At 44.6% G+C, this 23278-nt stretch overlaps 2 protein-coding genes across 2 annotated transcripts in view; one reads left to right on the top strand and one right to left on the bottom strand.

Annotated features, from left to right (window-relative positions):
* Positions 1-2437: 2437 nt before the first annotated feature.
* Positions 2438-17973, bottom strand: LOC116360168 (prostaglandin D2 receptor 2). The gene is made up of 5 exons (XM_031814978.1): positions 17742-17973; positions 8280-8506; positions 6443-6555; positions 4505-4653; positions 2438-3724 (listed from the first exon to the last, which is right to left on the bottom strand). Exons 2-5 carry the CDS (start codon positions 8456-8458, stop codon positions 2792-2794), a joined length of 1374 nt encoding a protein of 457 aa, XP_031670838.1. The 5' UTR covers positions 8459-8506; positions 17742-17973; the 3' UTR covers positions 2438-2791.
* An 855-nt stretch (positions 17974-18828) lies between these two features.
* LOC116360064 (uncharacterized) overlaps positions 18829-23278 on the top strand; it is a 6705-nt gene continuing 2255 nt past the window's right edge. Inside the window, exons 1-3 of the mRNA XM_031814572.1 lie at positions 18829-18909; positions 21984-22173; positions 22372-22508. Of these exons, the coding sequence (XP_031670432.1) occupies positions 21988-22173; positions 22372-22508 (323 nt within the window). The 5' untranslated portion in view covers positions 18829-18909; positions 21984-21987. The remainder of the gene's footprint in view (positions 18910-21983; positions 22174-22371; positions 22509-23278) is intronic.

Genomic DNA, 23278 nt, shown 5'->3' with positions numbered 1-23278 from the left:
ACTAACTAGAACTCCCAACTAGTTAACTAACAAGAGTTCAGAACTAGTTAACTAACTAGAACGCATAACTAGTTAACTTCTTCTTAGTTATGATTAACACATCCCACCACCAGGGGGCAGCAGCAGACAGGTCAGATCGGTGCCTGGCGCACTGGGTCTTCAAGGAGGTGTGATTGCTCCCAGGTGTGTTGGATTGATGGGTGATTGTGGAGCAGAAGGTGGAATGTGAAAGGAGATATCTATTTAGTTGCAATACTGAATGCATTCAACTGAAGTGTGTCTTCTGCATTTAACCCAACACTTCTGAATCAGAGAGGTGCAAGGGGCTCCCTTAATCGATGTCCACGTCATCAGCGCCCGGGAAGCAGATGTTGTTGGGGAGGTTAACTGCCTTGCTAAAGGGCAGAACGGCAGATGTTTCCACCTTGCCGGCTCTGGGATTCAAACAAGCAATCTTTCGGTTACGGTCCCAATGCTCTAACCGCTAGTGGCGTACTGACCCGACACGTTGATGACCTGCTTGAGCTGGCCGCCTCAGGAGTCTGAACAGAGCTCAGCCTGGACCCTAGCGAGGATGTCTGTCCTATAGAGGACACTTACATCTAACTGCCTTACTTGTTGTCATGTTGATGCATGCTTTGACATTCATATCAAGTCGTGGACCACTAAGGGCTAGGATACCTAGGGCCGGTCTCCCAGATTTAAACCTAATCCTAGACTAAAAAGCATGTTCAAGGCAGATTCTCCAATGAAAGTGTTTATTTTTTGTCCAATACTAAGATGTAGACATAGTAATGCTAGGTTCAGTCAACCTCACACCCCTAGGAACAGAAACCCCCAGGGTCTGGAAGAGTTTTAATACCGTTGTTTTAATCATCTCTGTGTGTTTTCCTCTGTCACGAGAGACTGGCTTCGTAAGAACATCCTCCTCGGTCATTCCCAGCTCTTTCCTGGAACCCAGAAATAAACAGCCTTTTTGACACCGGCTGATATGGACTAGAAATTCCTTCTTTCCTTGAACGAGTGATCATGGTGAGAGAGAGAGAGAGAGAGAGAGTGAGAAAAATAAAGAGAGAGAGAGAGAGAGACAGAGAGAGAGAGTGAGAAAAATAAAGAGAGAAAGAGAGAGACAGAGAGAGAGATATAATCTGTCCATACTGGGTGAAAGCAGAGTGGAGTGAACATGGTTCTGTGTCGTGTTGACCTGGCTCGACTCCACAGGGATTAGAGATTCCACTCTCTGTCTGCCCGTGTAGCCTAAATGGCCCTATTCCCTCAATGGTGCACTATTGTAGAGGGAAAGAGAAAGGCAGAGAGGTGGAGAGAGAGGCAGAGAGAGGCAGAGAGAGGCAGAGAGAGACAGAGAGGCGGAGAAGCGATAGTATTGATGAAGTATCTATTGAACATAATGCAAAAATCCCCATCAAAATCTTTCAGTTTAAACTAGACATATCGGGGGTTTGGAATACGTCTCAATCCTGTACCGGCCTTTCACATCTGAGGTGGAAAATAGCAGAGCTACAGCGTTGTTTATCAGACTAGAAGACATCCCAAAACTGGACTCTTTGCCAAGTGTCTAAAGCTGTCATCAAGGCAAAGGGTGGCTACTTTGAAGAATCTCAAATATAAAATATATATTGATTTGTTTAACACTTTTTTGGTTACTACATGATTCCATATGTGTTTCATAGTTTTCATGTCTTCACTATTATTCTACAATGTAGAAAATAGTAAAAATAAATAAAAACCTGGAATGAGTAGGTGTGTCCAAACATGTGGCTGGTCCTGTATTTCCTGAGCGTTCTTATATCTCCTAGTTATAGGACAGACACATTAAAACCTTCTGTTTTGACGCAATGAATGTATTATTCAATGTGTTTCCATGGGCTTTAGTAGTAAAGGCCAAATTCAATACCTTATCAAAACAGGTTTTTACATTATTTTACATTACCTAGAGGTTAAGCAGAAAGCAATTAGGTAGAAGCTAAAGAGGATCATACATTTAATGCATCAAAACCAATGGTGCTGAAATGTGATGAAAGGGTCAGCCTTTTGAACTGAAAGTAGAGGTCTGGGATGTGACAGGTCCTACTTTTATGTATCTACTGCTCTCTGGATGTGATACAATCACAATCACTTTATTTGCCAAGAGCATTAACACAAACCCAGAATGTGACTTAGTGGCCAGGTGCAGCCAGCAACAGACAATGCACAGACAGAATACAGACACACAGTCAACATAGTTAACAGCGTCATACACAGTATAAATACAGACAACAGACAATGCACAGACAGAATACAGACACACAGTCAACATAGTCAACAGCGTCATACACAGTATAAATACAGACAACAGACAATGCACAGACAGAATACAGACACACAGTCAACATAGTCAACAGCGTCATACACAGTATAAATACAGACAACAGACAATGCACAGACAGAATACAGACACACAGTCAACACACATATTGATAGACAACTGCTTTCAAGAACACACACACACACAATTTCCACCAAAACGATGTCAGAGAATGAACTCTTTGTGAAGTGCCAGATCATTTTGTTATCATATTAATATTCTACAAACGGTCACAAAAAACATTGAATTCAAGTTAAAGAGAAACAACTAGTTAAACATGGACAGTTATTGAGGAACAGTTAAAGAATAGGACAGGATGTAGTAATATACAGCACAGGAAGGACTCCTGGAGGCCAGCAGAACAACAGAGGTGATTCTTATTGTCTCAGTTGATGTCAACGACATTTTCTCATTCTCAGTATATAGTCAGTTCAGAGGGTCCTCTCCTTGCTCCAGGTCTCCACAACTGGCTTTGAAGTTGTGGTTGATGGAGGCAGAGGAGGGCAGATGGTCTTCCTGGAGATGCGGAGACCCTGGAGTTCCCAGACAGCTTGGTGACGATAATGAGTTCCCTCCCAGGCTCCCCCTTCCCTTCCTCCACCCCATCCTGATACTCAACCCCAGCCCCCCCTCTCCTACTCCACCCATCCCTCCCTCCTCTACCAGTCCCTCCATCAGCGCCCCCAGACTCTGTCTGATCCGGACGCAGAAGTTGGGACAGCTGAACGCGTATAGTACCGGGTTTAACACCGGGTTTAGGAAGGCAAAGGTCGTCGCTATTGGCAACCCCACCTCCACCAACACGACCTTGGTCGGCCAGTACTGGGCGGCAACCTCAATGAGGCAGAACACGTGATAAGGCGCCCAGCAGAGGGCAAACGTCGCGATGACTGATGTCACCATTTTGGTGAAGCCACGGGATAGGCCGGGCTCGGTCCGTCTAGAAGACAATTTGACGGAGGTGGAGGTAGGGGTGGAGCCTTTTGGGTTGGGGGTGGAGCTTTTGGTGTTTGTGTTGGGTTTTGACTCTCTACGTTCCACGTTGGTAACAATCAAAGCCCCAGTGAGTCTACTACTGCTGTTATTCCTCCTCCTCTTCAACCTCTGGCTCAGACTGATGCCAAAGAGGGTGTAGCTCCCTGCAATCACCACTAGGGGGAGTAGGAACGCCAGGAACGTCTTGGACACGGCGGTCGCCGCCTGCCGTACCCTACAGTCCCTCTCCAGCATCCCTGGCGACGAGTACAATCCAAAATGGTGGTAGCAGAGCTTCCTTCCGTCCGTCTTCTCCGTCACCGCCCGGAACAGGAAGTAAGGGAAGGTGTTGGCCGCCGCCCACAACCAGCCCAAAGCACACACCTTGGAAGAAGAGAAAGGAGATTAGAAGATGACTTCATTGTCCAGTGCATGGATGTCTAACAGAAACGTGTCTTCTGCCTTATGCACTTTAGACATAGTTATTATTAAAGTGTCTACAATATTACAACAACGGGCAACACCCTATTGATGATTAAACACAGAGACACTGGAAACACTCACAGGTCATCATAATACATTATATAATCACATCATCAATGTACGAAAACAGAACTAATGATGTAACAGAACTAATGACGTAACAGAACTAATGATGTAACAGAACTAATGACGTAACAGAACTAATGACGTAACAGAACTAATGACGTAACAGAACTAATGATGTAACAGAACTAATGACGTAACAGAACTAATGACGTAACAGAACTAATGACGTAACAGAACTAATGACGCAACAGAACTAATGACGTAACAGAACTAATGACGTAACAGAACTAATGACGTAACAGAACTAATGACGTAACAGAACTAATGACGTAACAGAACTAATGACGTAACATAACTAATGACGTAACAGAACTAATGACGTAACTGACGTAACAGAACTAATGACGTAACAGAACGAATGACGTAACAGAACTAATGACGTAACAGAACTAATGACGTAACAGAACTAATGACGCAACAGAACTAATGATGTAACAGAACTAATGACGCAACAGAACTAATGACGCAACAGAACTAATGATGTAACAGAACTAATGACGCAACAGAACTAATGACGCAACAGAACTAATGACGTAACAAAACAGAAAGTAAAACCTTCCAGGCGGTGCTGATGGAGCGGTGGTTCTGGCTCCAGACGGGCCGCGCCACCAGGAGACAGCGGTCCAGAGAAATGGCCGCCAGGAGGAAGGCTGACACAAACATGTTGAGGAAGAAGACTGAGGACTGGGCCGTACACAGCAGACCTAGAGGATAGGATCAACTTTATTGTTCCCGAAGGGAAAACAGTGCTGCTGTATAGTAAACAACAATGGTCTAACTCATGTGGGACTGAGTGGCGCAGTGGTCTAAGGTACTGCATCGCAGTGCTAGAGGCGTCACTACAGACCTGGGTTCGATTACGGGCTGTATCACAACCAGCCGTGATCAGGAGTCCCATCGGGCTCCACACAATTGGCCCTGTGTTGTCCGGGTTAAGGGAGGGTTTGGCTGGTGTTTGCCATCATTGTAAATAAGATTAGTTGTTAACTGACTTGCCTAGTTAAATAAAGGTTCAATGAAAAATGTGACACATACACTATTAATCTAACATATCTCTCTATACACTACATGACCAACAGTATGTGGATACCTGCTCATCAAACATCTCATTCCAAAATCATGGGCATCAATATGGAGTTGGTTCCCTATTTGCTGCTATAACATCCTCCTCTCTCATGGCGGCAATGGCGGCATTGTCATGCTGATACAGGCAAGGGCCTTCCCCAAACTTTTGCCACAAAGTCGGAAGCACAGAATTGTCTAGAATGTAATTTAATGCTGTAGCGGTAAGATTTCCCTTCACTGGAACTAAGGGGCCTAGCCAGAACCATGAAAAACAGCTTCAGACTGTTATTCCTCATCCACCAACAACTTTAAAGATTGCACTATGCATTGGGGAAGGTAGTGTTCTCCTTGCATCTGCCAAACCCGGATTCGCCCGTCAGACTGCCAGATGTTGAATCACGATTCATCAGGCTAGAGAAAGCATTTCCACTGCTTCAGAGTCCAATGACGGCGAGCATTACTCGACTCCAACCGATGCTTGGCATTGCGCATGGTGATCTTAGGCTTGTGTGTGGCTGCTCTGCCATGGAAACGCATTTCATGAAGCTCCTGACGAACTGTTCTTGTGCTGAAGTGGCTTTCAGAGGCGATTTTTATGCGCTACACACTTCAGCGGCCCCGTTCCGTGAGTTTGTGTGGCCTACCACTTTGTGGCTGAGCCGTTGTTGCTCCAAGACGTTTCCACTTCACAATAACAGCACTTGCAGTGGACCGGGGCAGCTCTAGCAGGGCAGAAATTTTACACTGACTTGTTGGAACGGTGGCATCCTATGACGTTGCCACGTTGAGCTCTTCAGTAAGGCCGTTCTACTGCAAATGTCTATGGAGACTGCATGGCTGTGTGCTTGAATTTATACACCTGTCTGCAACAGGTGTGGCTGAAATAGCCAAATCCACTCATTTGAAAGGGTGTCCACATACTTTTGTGTATGTAGTGTAGATTACCAATACCCATGTCGTACATATCTTGTACATACAGTATACATATATATATATTTAATGCACACTGTCAGTGGCTTACTAGTTTAGCTCCTACGTATTGCTATTAATGTATTTCAATGTAGGCGTACCTATAGACACGACAATGGAGAGGCTGTTGTCATAAAGCCCCTAGTCATCAGAATGGCAGAATTTGTCAGCCATTTTATCTGGGACCCTCTATTATTAAATCAAATCAAATCAAATTTGTCACATACACATGGTTAGCAGATGTTAATCTGCTAACCATAGATGTAGAAGTAGAATAGAATAGAAGTAGAATTCACATCTACCCAGCGGTTATAAAATAAAATGCCTGAGTGGAGTTCCCACCTCTGGAGTTGAGCAGGAAAGGAAGTTAGGTTGAGTTAGCTATATCCCGGAAAACCGGATGCATCTGGTTGTTGGCAACTCCACTAACGGTGACTGATATATGGTCTATGGGCGTACCTCCCAGCTCCCAGCTGTGTGAGGAGTGCAGGTAGTGTGTAAAGAGAGGGAGGGTCAGCGTAGCCAGGAAGTCTGACAGGGCCAGGTTGAGAACCCAGACAGAGGCCACGGTCCTGTGAAGAAAAAAGAAGGGAATTCACTTTATTCCCAACTTATTCTGGTCCCTCCGGACGCCACACACACTGTCTAAGCAGAAAACACTGACACAACCTGTGAACCAGGGTAGAATTGAAAGCAGCCAATTCAGGAAATAAACTCATGTTGCAATTCAATAGTATAAAATAATGACATTTATTTTCAGTAACTTCTCAATAAAGTGAAAAGCAGAAGCCATTTTCTTTCAAAAGTTTTACATGTCTGCATTGTTTATTCAAATCGCTTCATGTAGATATGAGCCAAACCCAGCTGTGAACACACACGCACACACACACAGCAACCCCCCCCCCCCCACACCCACCACACACACACACGCACACACACACACACACACACAGCAACCCCCCCCACACCCACCACACACACACACACACACACACACAGCAACCCCCCCCCCACACACACCACACACACAGCAACCCCCCCCCCCCCACACCCACACCCACCACACACACATACACACAGCAACCCCCCCCCCCCACACCCACCACACACACACACAGCAACCCCCCCCCACACCCACCACACACACAATTAAACACCCCACCACACGCACACAGCAACCCCCCCCACACCCACCACACACACACGCACACACACACACACAGCAACCCCCCCCACACCCACCACACACACACAATTAATCCCCCCACCACACACACACAGCAACCCCCCCCCCCACACCCACCACACACACAATTAAACACCCCACCACACGCACACAGCAACCCCCCCCACACCCACCACACACACACACGCACACACACATACACAGCAACCCCCCCCCACACCCACCACACACACACAATTAAACCCCCCACCACACACACACAGCAACCCCCCCACACCCACCACACACACAATTAAACCCCCCACCACACACACACACAGCAACCCCCCACACCCACCACACACACAAAGAAACCCCCCGCCAAACACACACAGCAACCCCCCCACACCCACCACACACACAAATAAACCCCCCACCACACACACACAGCAACCCCCCCACACCCACCACACACACAAAGGACCCCCCCCCACCACACACACACAGCAACCCCCCCACACCCACCACACACACAAAGAAACCCCCCACCACACACACAAAGAAACCCCCCACCACACACACAGCAACCCCCCCACACCCACCACACACACACAGCAACCCCCCACACCCACCACACACACACAGCAACCCCCCCACACCCACCACACACACAAAGAAACCCCCCACCACACACACACACAAAGAAACCCCCCACCACACACACAAAGGATCCCCCCACCACACACACAGCAACCCCCCCACACCCACCACACACACACAGCAACCCCCCCACACACAAAGAAACCCCCCACCACACACACAGCAACCCCCCCACACCCACCACACACACAAATAAACCCCACACCACACACACACAGCAACCCCCCCACCCCCACCACAGACACAGCAACCCCCCACACCCACCACACACACACACACAGCAACCCCCCCACCACACACACAGCAACCCCTCCACACCCACCACACACACACAGCAACCCCCCCACACCCACCACACACACAGCAACCCCCCCACACCCACCACACACACAGCAACCCCCCCACACCCACCACACACACAGCAACCCCCCCACCACACACACACCAACCACACACCACCAGCCAACCTACCGGCGGCGCAGGCGGAAGCCGACCACCCAGAGGACCAGAGCGTTCTCCAGGATACCCAGACAGGAGACCAGGCCGTGGACCCACACCACCACCAGGTTGACCCCCGTGTTGTTGTTCAGAGAGTGGTCCAGCATGGTCTGGAGGAGAGGACAGAACGCAGAGGAGGAGGAGTTGAACATCCTGGAGGAGAGTGATGAGGAAGTGGAGGACAGTTGTAGGTCTTGGATCTGGAGGGAAAGAGAGGGATGAATGGGTGGTATATATGCTGTTGTAGAAAGGGCAGACCACAGAGGAGGAGGAGTTAGACATTATGGCTCTGGAGAGAAAGAGAGAGAGAGGGGGGGGAGGGGAGAGAGAGACAGAGAGACACAGATAAGGATAAAGGGTGACAGAAAGAGAGAAATAGTGAGCTTGAGAGAGAGAGAGAGAGAGAGAGAGAGAGAGAGAGAGAGAGAGAGAGAGAGAAAGAGGTGGGAGGGGGAAATTAGATGAGTGACATGTAATGTCATTGTGACATATGGTGACATTAACCATGAGTCTTTTCCATGTGCAGGCAGACAGACAGGTACCATACATTACTGTAGTGGGCAGAAATCCACTACTGGGCCTATATTTTTTCCATTACATGAAATGATCCACTTATGGCCTGTAAATAGGGTACTCTTGACTCATGACATTAACTGTGATTACATTCATCTACAGTATTAACAACTTTAAGATCCTCATCACTGATGATGGGGTGGACCAAGTCTTTTCCTGTTCATGTGTTTTGGAAAGCTTGGAACCCTCATTATCCTGCTTGCAAAACCTTACTGTGAAAAACACCAAAATGACTGTGCCATCTGATTGCTCACACCTGTTACTGCAAGTTTGGATGGCTGTTTCTTCAGCTTACCGTATGCTTTACATTTGAAACAGTTTGGCCATGTATTATGATAACATTTTGTGACGTTTTTGTTAGTTTTGGTCTTCGGCTGTTCGTGCACGTCCATTTGTTTTTGTTAGGATTAGGGTTAGGGTTAGGATTAGGGTTAGGGTTAGGGTTAGGGTTAGGTAACTGAAGCCTTGGTGATTGGTCAGCAGTACTTCTCCTAGTAGGAGTGGGGGACCTTTTCAGTAAAAAAGTCGAAATGAATGACAGATTTCTTGATTTAGCTTAGATTAATTTTGAGGAAGTGTTTCTGGCCATGCTGTTTCCGGCTATTTCTGGCTATGCTGTTGCTATGGTGGCTCAAGAGGGACAAACAACAGTAATATTGCTGCTTTTTTCAAATTTTACAATGCGAAGGTCTTTAGGGAGTATGAGACAGTCTCTTCTCCTAGCCAAGTTCTGCTAGGAGCAAACAGAACATATGTATGTGGACACATTTAGTCCTACTGGAATATATTTGTGGTTTTATCATGGGGATGATTTATTTTGGACAACTGTATACTGACTGACCAGAACTGGTGACATCCAAACTTTTACAAATGATTTGCTGCTGGAATCATTGGAATTTCTGTCTTGACGGATTTTGAACGGAATTGAATGTAACATTTGAATTCATTGGAAGACAGAGATTGTTGCCTAATTGCACCAGTGAGTTGATTTAATTTAGTGAGTCAGTGAGACAGACACAGTCATGCACATCTGCACGTCCGCACGCTCAGAGACAGACTGATAGTCAGAGAAGAAGACAGAGATGAGCATGATCACACTTTGCTCTCGAGAACCCATGGCACTAACGAGGCATTCTGCTTTATCCCAAGGGTTGTCAGCTGTGAGCTCTGCTTATCGGTTTGAACTATAGAAACGTCCATAATCATTGGTTGCAATACGGTTTTAACTATAGAAACGTCCATAATCATTGGTTGCAATACGGTTTAAACTATAGAAACGTCCATAATCATTGGTTGCAATACGGTTTTCGAAACATATGAAACTCATGTTCCATATCAGCAATAAATAATCCTTCAATTAAGGAAGAGACACTTAACATAGCAGGTTAGCACAGATAGCAGGTTAGCACAGATAGCAGGTTAGCACAGATAGCAGGTTAGCACAGATAGCAGGTTAGCACAGATAGCAGATTAGCACAGATAGCAGGTTAGCACAGATAGCAGGTTAGCACACAGGCCGTGTGGGAACACTAACCGTAACCCTGTGGAGTTTTTTTCCTTTTCTTCTCCCCCTGATATGAAATATGTTGTACGTTCCTTATGTTTCCAAAACCATACCGCAAGCTATGCGTTTTAATGTTCAGAACGAGCATCAGGGCTCTTCATTAACAAAACTCCCCCGGACAGAAGATACCTTCTTGAATAGACGCTAAAGGTAGATAAACTTGTGTCTATGAATGACAGTGATGGATAGACATATGGTGGTGGTGGTGGTGGTTGGAGTGGTCCTACACTATGATAGATAGATGGTGGTGATTGGAGTGGTCCTACACTATGATAGATAGATGGTGGTGGTTGGAGTGGTCCTACACTATGATAGATAGATGGTGGTGCTGGTTGGAGTGGTCCTACACTATGATAGATAGATGGTGGTGGTGATTGGAGTGGTCCTACACTATGATAGATAGATGGTGGTGGTGGTTGGAGTGGTCCTACACTATGATAGATTGATGGTTGGAGTGGTCCTACACTATGATAGATAGATGGTGGTGGTTGGAGTGGTCCTACACTATGATAGATAGATGGTGGTGGTGGTGGTTGGAGTTGTCCTACACTATGATAGATAGATGGTGGTGGTGATTGGAGTGGTCCTACACTATGATAGATAGATGGTGGTGGTGGTTGGAGTGGTCCTACACTATGATAGATAGATGGTGGTGGTTGGAGTGGTCCTACACTATGATAGATAGATGGTGGTGGTTGGAGTGGTCCTACACTATGATAGATAGATGGTGGTGGTGGTTGGAGTTGTCCTACACTATGATAGATAGATGGTGGTGGTTGGAGTGGTCCTACACTATGATAGATAGATGGTGGTGGTTGGAGTGGTCCTACACTATGATAGATAGATAGATGGTGGTGGTGATTGGAGTGGTCCTACACTATGATAGATAGATGGTGGTGGTGGTTGGAGTGGTCCTACACTATGATAGATAGATGGTGGTGGTGGTTGGAGTGGTCCTACACTATGATAGATAGATAGATGGTGGTGATTGGAGTGGTCCTACACTATGATAGATAGATGGTGGTGGTCCTGTTTCATTTGCAGTGGGCATTACTGTCAGTCCTCAAAGATGAAATGACTTTACCGTTTGAAATTTTCATCATGTTTTCTCATCAAAGTAAAAACAAAACACCCACAGTCAGTGATCTGATCTCTGATCTCTGTCAAAACATTTGTTTTATTCTGTCTTTGAAAACATTTGACAAATTGATTATATTTACACATCTCACACTCTCTATTCTACTAATCATAAAGCCTTTCATTGAGGTTGGGTGTGTGGTGGGACGGAGGCAGAGGTGCGCCCCCCTTTTGGTCCCCGGGACCAGGATTGAGAAACACTACCTTTGTACAATGTAAAAATGTCCATGACCTTGAGTATCCATGACCCATCTAACTGTCTACTACTATACCAAGTAACCTGAATATGCAAATCATGACCCATCTAACTGTCTGCAACTGTACCAAGTAACCTGAATATGTAAATCTTGACCCATCTAACTGTCTGCAACTGTACCAAGTAACCTGAATATGTAAATCATGACCCATCTAACTGTCTGCAACTTTACCAAGTAACCTGAATATGTAAATCATGACCCATCTAACTGTCTGCAACTGTACCAAGTAACCTGAATATGTAAATCATATAATAACCTGAAACATGAAATATGCAAACTGGAAAAAGATCTACTCAGACAAAGAAATGAACTGCAGTTTGACAGTAAAAGGTGAGTCTTTTTCTTACTCTGTATCTCTCTCTATGACGTGACTTCTTACTGTTGGCTACCGAGGAAGCAGGGAAGGACCGTTCGTGACAGGGTCGGTGTGCGGCCGAATGAGTTGCCGCCCCTCTCCTGATGCGCACCGCATGTTTGTGTGACATGTTTTGACATGTTGTCACAGTGGGGAAAACCAAATATTTTCAAAAACTCCTGATGGTCTGTTTTGACAGAGATCAGATCATCCATCTGATTGTGGGTGTTTTGTATCTCCTTTGATGAGAAAACGTGATGAAAATGTCAACCAATCTCAAACGGTAAAGTCATTTCATCTTTGAGGACTGACAGTAATGCCCACTGCAAATGAAACATGTGCTGTTAACTCTCCCCAGCTGTTAGGTCTCTGTTAACTCTCCCCAGCTGTTAGGTCTCTGTTAACTCTCCCCATCTGTTGGGTCTCTGTTAACTCTCCCCAGCTGTTAGGTCTCTGTTAACTCTCCCCAGCTGTTAGGTCTCTGTTAACTCTCCCCAGCTGTTAGGTCTCTGTTAACTTCCCCAGCTGTTAGGTCTCTGTTAACTTCCCCAGCTGTTAGGTCTCTGTTAACTCTCCCCGGCTGTTAGGTCTCTGTTAACTTCCCCAGCTGTTAGGTCTCTGTTAACTCTCCCCAGCTGTTAGGTCTCTGTTAACTCTCCCTGGCTGTTAGGTATCTGTTTACTCTGATGATGTAGAAGTAGAGAAAACATGAGTGTGTGAATATGAATCCCACCCCTCTACTATATATAGCCTCCTACTACTGTTGAAGCGCCACATCCTGTCTCTATATCCTCCTCATGTTTTCTCTAGCACTTCATTAGGAGTAGAATATCAGTGGATGATCTGATCTCTGTCAAAACATTTGGTTTTCCCTCCTGTGGCAGCAACATGTCAGATCTTGTTGCTGTAGTATATCTACTGGCTGCATACCAGACCAGGTCTTGGTATGACTGAGCACTTGTGCAATTCTGACAGACAGGGCGTGTTCAAAACACTCAGGCGTGCCAAAGACAGAGTCAGGGGGTGAAAGCCAATGGTTTAAAGAGGCCATTTAACATAACAACAGTAGAACTGGGTCATGGCACGTTCATTTGGGGTGAGGTGGGGATGGAATGGGGGGGTGCCGCATGCAGTTACAGGTTAGATGTCAGCATATTTAGACCCCCCCCCCCCCCCACACACACACACTCCTGTCAAATTGCGGTATAAAGAACCCAAAATAAATACATGTTAGTATGCCATGCCTGTACATGAACAGCTAGACATCCTGGTTAGTTGACTTAAATAAATCCACCCACTCTGCAGCAGCATGACATCACCACTCTGGAACAACATGACATCACCACTCTGGAACAACATGACATCACCACTCTGGAACAACATCACATCCCCACTCTGGAACAACATCACATCCCCACTCTGGAACAACATGATATCACCACTATGGAACAACATGACATCACCACTATGGAACAACATGACATCACCATTCTGGGACAACATCACCAACTCTGGAACAACATGACATCACCACTCTGGAACAACATGACATCACCACTCTGGAACAACATCACATCCCCACTCTGGAACAACATGACATCACCACTATGGAACAACATGACATCACCACTCTGGAACAACATGACATCCCTCTAGTGGTGTGGGGGCTGTGCTTTGGCAAAGTGGGTGGGGTTATATCCTTCCTGTTTGGCCCTGTCCGGGGGTGTCCTCGGATGGGGCCACAGTGTCTCCTGACCCCTCCTGTCTCAGCCTCCAGTATTTATGCTGCAGTAGTTTATGTGTCGGGGGGCTGGGGTCAGTTTGTTATATCTGGAGTACTTCTCCTGTCCTATTCGGTGTCCTGTGTGAATCTAAGTGTGCGTTCTCTAATTCTCTCCTTCTCTCTTTCTTTCTCTCTCTCGGAGGACCTGAGCCCTAGGACCATGCCCCAGGACTACCTGACATGATGACTCCTTGCTGTCCCCAGTCCACCTGGCCATGCTGCTGTTCCAGTTTCAACTGACCTGAGCCCTAGGACCATGCCCCAGGACTACCTGACATGATGACTCCTTGCTGTCCCCAGTCCACCTGGCCATGCTGCTGCTCCAGTTTCAACTTCCACCTGACTGTGCTGCTGCTCCAGTTTCAACTGTTCTGCCTTATTATTATTCGACCATGCTGGTCATTTATGAACATTTGAACATCTTGGCCATGTTCTGTTATAATCTCCACCCGGCACAGCCAGAAGAGGACTGGCCACCCCACATAGCCTGGTTCCTCTCTAGGTTTCTTCCTAGGTATTGGCCTTTCTAGGGAGTTTTTCCTAGCCACCGTGCTTCTACACCTGCATTACTTGCTGTTTGGGGTTTTAGGCTGGGTTTCTGTACAGCACTTTGAGATATCAGCTGATGTACGAAGGGCTATATAAATACATTTGATTTGATTTGATTTGATTTGACATCACCACTCTGGAACAACAACAACATGACATCACCACTCTGGAACAACATGACATCACCACTCTGGAACAACATGACATCACCACTCTAGAACAACATGACATCACCACTCTGGAACAACATCCCATCACCACTCTGGAACAACAACAACATGACATCACCACTCTGGAACAACATGACATCACCACTCTGGAACAACAACAACATGACATCACCACTCTGAAACAACAACATGACCACTCTGGAACAACATGATATCACCACTATGGAACAACATGACATCACCACTATGGAACAACATGACATCACCATTCTGGAACAACATCACCAACTCTGGAACAACATGACATCACCACTCTGGAACAACATCACATCACCACTCTGGAACAACATGAAATCACCACTCTGGAACAACATGACATCACCATTCTAGAACAACATCACCAACTCTGGAACAACATGACATCACCACTCTGGAACAACATGACATCACCACTATGGAACAACATCACCACTCTGGACCAACATCACCACTCTGGAACAACATGACATCACCACTCTGGAACAACATCACCACTCTGGAACAACATGACATCACCACTCTGGAACAACATGACATCACCACTCTGGAACAACATGACATCACCACTCGGGAACAACATCACATCACTAATCTGGAACAACATCCCATCACCACTCTGGAACAACATGACATCACCACTCGGGAACAACATGACATCACCACTCTGGAACAACATGACATCACCACTCTGGAACAACATGACATCACCACTCTGGAACAACATCACATCACTAATCTGGAACAACATCCCATCACCACTCTGGAACAACATGACATCACCACTCGGGAACAACATGACATCACCACTCGGGAGTAACATCCCATCATCCACACTTCTCCTAACCTGGCAGCAGTGTTGGAGAAGCTACTCTGAAAGTATAGTTTTACCAAGCTACCAATTTATTCACACTGGAAGAGGTTAAGCTACACTAAAGCTACCCTTTAGAAAAATGTATACTGAACAAAAATATAAATGCAACATGAAACAATTATAACAATTTTAATGAGTTGCAGTTCATATAAGGAAATCAGCCAATTGAAATAAATTCATAAGCCCTGATCTATAGACTTCATGACTGGGCAAGGGAGCCAGACCCAGCCAACCAGAATGAGTTTCTACCCACAAAAGGGCTTTATTACGGACAGAAATACTTCTGTTTCATCAGCTGTCCGGGTGGCTGGTCTCAGATGATCCAACAGGTGACGAAGCCGGATGTGGAGGTCCTAGGCTGGCATGGTTACACGTGGTCTGCGGTTGTGAGGTCGGTTGGACGTACTCCCAAATTCTCTAAAACAACATTGTTGCCAGGGATTTGAATGTTCATTTCTCTACCATAAGCCACTTTTTTATTCCTTATTTTACCAGGTAAGTTGACTGAGAACACATTCTCATTTACAGCAACAACCTGGGGAATAGTTACAGGGGAGAGGGATGAATGAGCCAGTCATAAGCTGGGGGTGATAATTTAGCCAGGACACCAGGGTTAATACCCCGACTCTTACAATAAGTGCCATGGGATCTTTAGTGACCACAGAGAGTCATGACACCTGTTTAAAGTCCCATTCAAAAGACAGCACCCTGCAATGTCCCGGGGAATTGGAATATTCATTTTAGAATAGGGGAAAGGGTGGCTCCTACCAGACCCCCAACACCACTTCCAGCTGCATCTGGTCTCCCATCCAGGGACTGACCAGGACCAACAATGCTTAGCTTCAGAGGAAAGCCAACAGTGGGATGCAGGGTGGTATGCTTCTGTCTTTCAATGCACCCAAGTTGCACCGGTGTAATGCTCATGCTGTTGAATCAGCTTCTTGATATGCCACACCTGTCAGGTGGATGGATGATCTTGATAAAAGAGATATGCTCACTAACAGGGACGGAAGCTTTTTTGTTCCTTTGGAACATTTCTGGTATCTTTTATTTCAGCTCATGAAACATGAGACCAACACTTTACATGTTGCGTTTATATTTTTGTTCAGTATAGTTTCCTTAACTAAAGTTACACTGAAAAAGTAGTTAACTACATCCTAAATACTCAGTGAAAGATTATCATATGTAAATCTGAAATGTCATACTATACAAACTGCAAGAACAGAACCCTTTGAGGTCCTCTGTTAACAGAACATGTAATTTAGCCTATTTAACTAAAAAACTATGATTCGAGTGATAATTTGACAGGTCTGAAAAGAAATTCTTGCCTACTTCACCCATAAAGCAATTAACTACTGAAAACACTAACTAGATTTTAATTTACTATTTTAACTAGCACCAAGCTACTGAAAAATGTACAATGCCTGGCAATGAAGTTCAGATGACGGAACACAGCACTGTACATGGTGTAGTGAGTTTACAGTGGCAGGATTGTGAGTTTGATTCCCATGGCCACCCACACGTACGCCTTGGATAAAACCATCTGCTGAGTGGCAGGATTGTGAGTTTGATTCCCATGGCCACCCACATGTACGCCTTGGATAAAAGCATCTGCTGAGTGGCAGATATTATTGCATCATGTAACAGTTATTACTTAACATCATGGTTCTCATTACAATGGAGTTACATTCCGTCATCAGTAGTTCATCAACCAGTTTATAGAAGAGCAGCCGGGTGTCTAACGGACCAGGGTGGAAATGCTACCAGATTGATATTACATCTTTGTGTTTTCGATATCTACAGTTTGCTTATATGTTGTTCTAAATAGGTAGAATGGAAGTGGTACAATTCAGATTAAAAGTTGCTTATTAACAACACCTTAACACTGCTAGCCATAATACTGCTCTCTGGCAACTAACTACTGTTGATACTGACACCTGGAATAATAACTAGTGTAGTCATACTAACTACTGTTGATACTGAGACCTGGAATAATAACTAGTGTAGTCATACTAACTACTGTTGATACTGAGACCTGGAATAAAAACTAGTGTAGTCATACTAACTACTGTTGATACTGAGACTATCTCTCTGTACCTGTAGCTACTGATGGTGAGTTAGCTCTGGTTACACTCACCAAGTAAACTGTAGTATTCTCAGTTGTAGGAGTGTTCTGTTCTTTCAGTCATTCCAGTATTCAGGTGGTTTGATTAAAGTCGTCCCCCTCCTCAGTGCAAGGTGATCCTGCTCGCTCTGTCACAGACATCTATGGTTCCTGCTCTGTCTCTTTCTACTCCTCTGTCTCTTTCTACTCCTCTGTCTCTGTCTACTCCTCTGTCTCTTTCTACACCTCTGTCTCTTTCTACTCCTCTGTCTCTTTCTACTCCTCTGTCTCTGTCTACTCCTCTGTCTCTTTCTACACCTCTGTCTCGTTCTACTCCTCTGTCTCTTTCTACTCCTCTGTCTCTGTCTACTCCTCTGTCTCTTTCTACTCCTCTGTCTCTTTCTACTCCTCTGGCTCTGTCTACTCCTCTGTCTCTTTCTACTCCTCTGTCTCTTTCTGTCTCTTTCTACTCCTCTGTCTACTCCTCTGTCTCTTTCTGTCTCTTTCTACTCCTCTGTCTGTTTCTACTCCTCTGTCTCTTTCTACTCCTCTGTCTCTTTCTACTCCTCTGTCTCTGTCTACTCCTCTGTCTCTTTCTACTCCTCTGTCTCTTTCTACTCCTCTGTCTCTTTCTACTCCTCTGTCTCTGTCTACTCCTCTGTCTCTTTCTACTCCTCTGGCTCTGTCTACTCCTCTGTCTCTTTCTACTCCTCTGTCTCTTTCTACTCCTCTGTCTCTTTCTGTCTCTTTCTACTCCTCTGTCTACTCCTCTGTCTCTTTCTGTCTCTTTCTACTCCTCTGTCTGTTTCTACTCCTCTGTCTCTTTCTACTCCTCTGTCTCTTTCTACTCCTCTGTCTCTGTCTACTCCTCTGTCTCTTTCTACTCCTCTGTCTCTGTCTACTCCTCTGTCTCTTTCTACTCCTCTGTCTCTTTCTACTCCTCTGTCTCTTTCTACTCCTCTTCTCAGGGCTCGTCACCATAAGGGGTGGAGCGAGAGAGGAAAGGAGGGAGAGAGACCAATGAGAGAATGAGGGGGTGGATGTGTGAAAAAGGGGTGAGGGGTGGGTGTGTGAAAGAGGGGTGAGGGGTGGGTGTGTGAAAGAGGGGATGTGGTATGTGTGAAAGAGGGGGTGTGGTCTGTGTGTGTGGGGATGGGTAGAGATTGAAGGGACTAGAGGAAGTAAAAGCGCGAAAAACAAGGTAAGGATGAATATTTGTGCATTTTAAGATGGAAAATGAACATGTTTTAATTCTGACAGATGGTGTGTAACGTGCACATGTGTGAAGGAGGGTTTTCAGGGAGAAATAAGGACCATGTGAATCATTTCATTTTAATTGTGTTAGATGATGCTCGTCACGCGTCTTTGCAAATGCCAAAATCAATGTTGTATATGAATGCCAAAGTGCACTGCAGTCATATGGCTTAAGTCCTGTTGCAGTACAGAAACAAAATACTGGGACAGTTTCATGAGATTAAAGGGGCAGTCTGCCATTGTAAAAACAAAACAAACGTATTTAAAGTAATTCTCATGATGATGTATCAATCGCAAGTTTAAATTTAGCTTTAAACTTCAATTTTGTCCCCTTTTCAATGTCCTCATCTTTACATTATGGGAACAGTGATGTGTACCACACACTGTTGTTGTACTAAGCATGGAAAATTATCAGAACAAATGTTTATTTGATGCAAGACCAGATAGTATGAGGGTCAGGAGATTTGAAAATCAATACACAGGAAGACATATGTTCATCAACAGTTTAAGAGTTTAAAAGGATGCATTATGAATTAAACATATTATGTATATATGTGTCATTTAGAAAGAAGCAGAAAATCCCCCCCAAAAAAACAACCAAAAACATGCACCACCACGCCCATTATAATGATACAGAAAAATGTGCTCTCTGCCTCCATCTAGTGGTGGTGATTAGTAGCTTCACTGTATCAACTGAATATACTGTTATCAGTTATCAACTGCTATCCCTGACCCTGTGACCTCTGACCCTGTGACCTGCCCAACACCATCCCTTATAAAATCCCCTTTGAGTCCCACTATGTTACCATGACAACATAACAGATACACCTCACTCAGGGGGCAGAACCCTCTGATACTGTCACCGTCTACCTTGTGAAGTAAAGGAAACCATATTACACCATAAAGTTGGAACCATCCACTCCCTGGTTGAAGAATGATGTTACCATCCAGAGTTAGTTTTGTCACCATCGTGACAAAAAACATGTATACCCACCATAATCGATGTAATCTCATCAGACTTCCTGTGAAACTAAAACCATAAATATACCTTGCTGTGGATTTACAGTTGAGTAACAGTGTGCAAAGCTGTCATGAAGGCAAAGGGTGGCTTCTTTGAAGAATCTCACAAATGAAATGATTTGTTCAACACTTCTTTGGTTACTACATGATTCCATATGTGTTATTTCATAGTTGTGATGTCTTCACCATTATTCTACATGATTCCATATGTGTTATTTCATAGTTGTGATGTCTTCACCATTATTCTACATGATTCCATATGTGTTATTTCATAGTTGTGATGTCTTCACCATTATTCTACATGATTCCATATGTGTTATTTCATAGTTGTGATGTCTTCACCATTATTCTACATGATTCCATATGTGTTATTTCATAGTTGTGATGTCTTCACCATTATTCTACATGATTCCATATGTGTTATTTCATAGTTGTGATGTCTTCACCATTATTCTACATGATTCCATATGTGTCATTTCATAGTTTTGATGTCTTCACCATTATTCTACATGATTCCATATGTGTCATTTCATAGTTTTGATGTCTTCACCATTATTCTACATGATTCCATATGTGTCATTTCATAGTTTTGATGTTTTCACCATTATTCTACATGATTCCATATGTGTCATTTCATAGTTTTGATGTCTTCACCATTATTCTACATGATTCCATATGTGTTATTTCATAGTTGTGATGTCTTCACCATTATTCTACATGATTCCATATGTGTTATTTCATAGTTGTGATGTCTTCACCATTATTCTACATGATTCCATATGTGTCATTTCATAGTTTTGATGTCTTCACCATTATTCTACAATGTAGAAAACAGTAAAAAATAAATAATAAATGAGTAGGTGTTTCCAAACTTTTGACTGGTACTGTATCTATATACATACATACATACATACAGTGCATTCAGGAAGTATTCAGACCTCTTGACTTTTTCCACATTATGTTACGATACAGCCTTATTCTAAAATGTATTAAATAGTCCCCCTCCCCCCAATCAATCCATACACAATATCCCATAATGGCAAAGCAAAAACTGTTTCTATTAAAAATAAAATACTTAAATATTACATTTACATAAGTATTCAGACACTTTACTCAGTATTTTGTTGAAGCACCTTTGGCAGCGATTACAGCCTCGAGTCTTCCTGGGTATGACACTACAAGCTTGGCAAACCTGTATTTGCGGAGTTTCTCCCATTCTTCTCTGCAGATCCTCTCAAGCTCTGTCATGTTGAATGGGGAGTGTCGCTGCACAGCAATTTGCAGGTCTCTCCAGAGATGTTCGATCGGGTTCAAGTCCTTGAGGAACTAAAGGTGTTCAATAAATAGCTCTTCAGCTAAAGGATATTCACAGAGTTTACCAAAACATTAGGAACACTGATACTGAGATGCCCTCAGAACAGCCTTAATAAGTCAAGGTGTGTCCTGTGGGTGTTGGACCATTCTTCATACACACTGGAAACTGTTGAGCGTGAAGAATCCAGCAGCTTTGCAGTTCTTGAATCAAGCCGGTGCACCTGGAATCTACTACCATACCCTTTTGTTTGTCTTGCCCATTCACCCTCTGAATGACACACATACACAGTCCATGTCTCAATTGTCTCAAGGCTTCTTCAACCTGTCTCCTCCCCTTCCTCTACACTGATTGAAGTGGGGTAACAGGGAATGTATTATGTGCCAGGACAGGGGCTAAAATCCCGTCTCTAATTAGGTGTCAATGTCTTGTTATATTTTAATCATGTTTCGTGAAGATGCTTCTGTCTACTAACTTTATTATAGGGCATGTTGGGATGTGGCCAAGAGATTTAACAACAGGGGCTGGGTCGGGGATTTCCTTACAGTGGTTGATAATGAAATCCCACTTCATGATGATGATGATGATGATGATGGCAGTCTCACTCTCTCTCTTTTTCTCTGTCTCTTGCTCTCTCTCTCACTCTCACTCACCCCCCCCCCCCCACCCCCCACCACCCATTCCCACAGACTGATGATGTCACCAGTGCTGTGCATGTCCTTCTTGGCCCTAGTCCTATCAGGAGGAGCCTGGGCATTTCCTCCCATTGGGGACGGAGCCTCCACCCATGTCAGCATCACAGAAAAAGCCGTGCTACAGAAGGTCACAGAGGTGTGCCAAGCCATTGCAGAGTCAGAGGGACGAGACTTCACCCCCACGGTAAGTGTGTGTGTGTGTGGGTGTGCGTGCGTGAGAGAGAGAGAGAGAGAGAGAGAGAGAGAGAGGAAAGAGTTGTGTGTCAGAATGAGTGTTAAGATTTTCTTTAATCAAAATTTTATTATCTTTATCTACCCTTCCCTCAATTCTGATTTGCTGATTTCTAACCTCTACCCTTTGACCTATGACCTTGACCTGTAGGGTAACTCTGCTGAGGAGCTGGTCCAGGCCTGCCTGGGACCCAAAGCAACAGGTGAAGTGTCAGCAGCTAAGTTCAAATCAGCCCTGAATGAGATCTACATACAGAACGGACAGGTGGACAGAGACTTTGTCAACAGGTTGGTGCTCCATTGATAGAGAATGAGGTTCCCTTATTATGTCAACAGGTTGGTGCTCCATTGATAGAGAACGAGGTTCCCTTATCATGTCAACAGGTTGGTGCTCCATTGATAGAGAATGAGGTTACCTTATTATGTCAACAGGTTGGTGCTCCATTGATAGAGAATGAGGTTCCCTTATCATGTCAACAGGTTGGTGCTCCATTGATAGAGAATGAGGTTAACTTATTATGTCAACAGGTTGGTGCTCCATTGATAGAGAATGAGGTTCCCTTATCATGTCAACAGGTTGGTGCTCCATTGATAGAGAATGAGGTTAACTTATTATGTCAACAGGTTGGTGCTCCATTGATAGAGATGAGGTTCCCTTATCATGTCAACAGGTTGGTGCTCCATTGATAGAGAATGAGGTTCCCTTATTATGTCAACAGGTTGGTGCTCCATTGATAGAGGATGAGGTTCCCTTATTATGTCAACAGGTTGGTGCTCCATTGATAGAGAATGAGGTTCACTTATTATGTTAACAGGTTGGTGCTCCATTGATAGAGAATGAGGTTCACTTATCATGTCAACAGGTTGGTGCTCCATTGATAGAGAATGAGGTTCACTTATTATGTTAACAGGTTGGTGCTCCATTGATAGAGAACGAGGTTCCCTTATTATGTCAACAGGTTGGTGCTCCATTGATAGAGAATGAGGTGCCCTTATCATGTCAACAGGTTGGTGCTCCATTGATAGAGAATGAGGTTCCCTTATCATGTCAACAGGTT

The sequence above is a fragment of the Oncorhynchus kisutch genome, unplaced genomic scaffold (genome assembly GCF_002021735.2).
Source record: "Oncorhynchus kisutch isolate 150728-3 unplaced genomic scaffold, Okis_V2 Okis07a-Okis12b_hom, whole genome shotgun sequence".
NCBI classification, from domain to species: Eukaryota; Metazoa; Chordata; class Actinopteri; order Salmoniformes; family Salmonidae; genus Oncorhynchus; species Oncorhynchus kisutch.
This window is presented reverse-complemented; position numbering and strand designations above follow the sequence as displayed.

What these genes read in the sequence shown, in the direction of transcription:
- LOC116360168 (XM_031814978.1), bottom strand. Translation starts at nt 8,458, where the DNA reads ATGTTCAACTCCTCCTCCTCTGCGTTCTGTCCTCTCCTCCAGACCATG. An exon ending in ACACAGCTGGGAGCTGGGAG is followed by an intron (nt 4,654 to 6,442) that starts GTACGCCCATAG and finishes CCTATCCTCTAG; the next exon opens with GTCTGCTGTGTACGGCCCAG. An exon ending in CCATCAGCACCGCCTGGAAG is followed by an intron (nt 3,725 to 4,504) that starts GTTTTACTTTCT and finishes TCTTCTTCCAAG; the next exon opens with GTGTGTGCTTTGGGCTGGTT.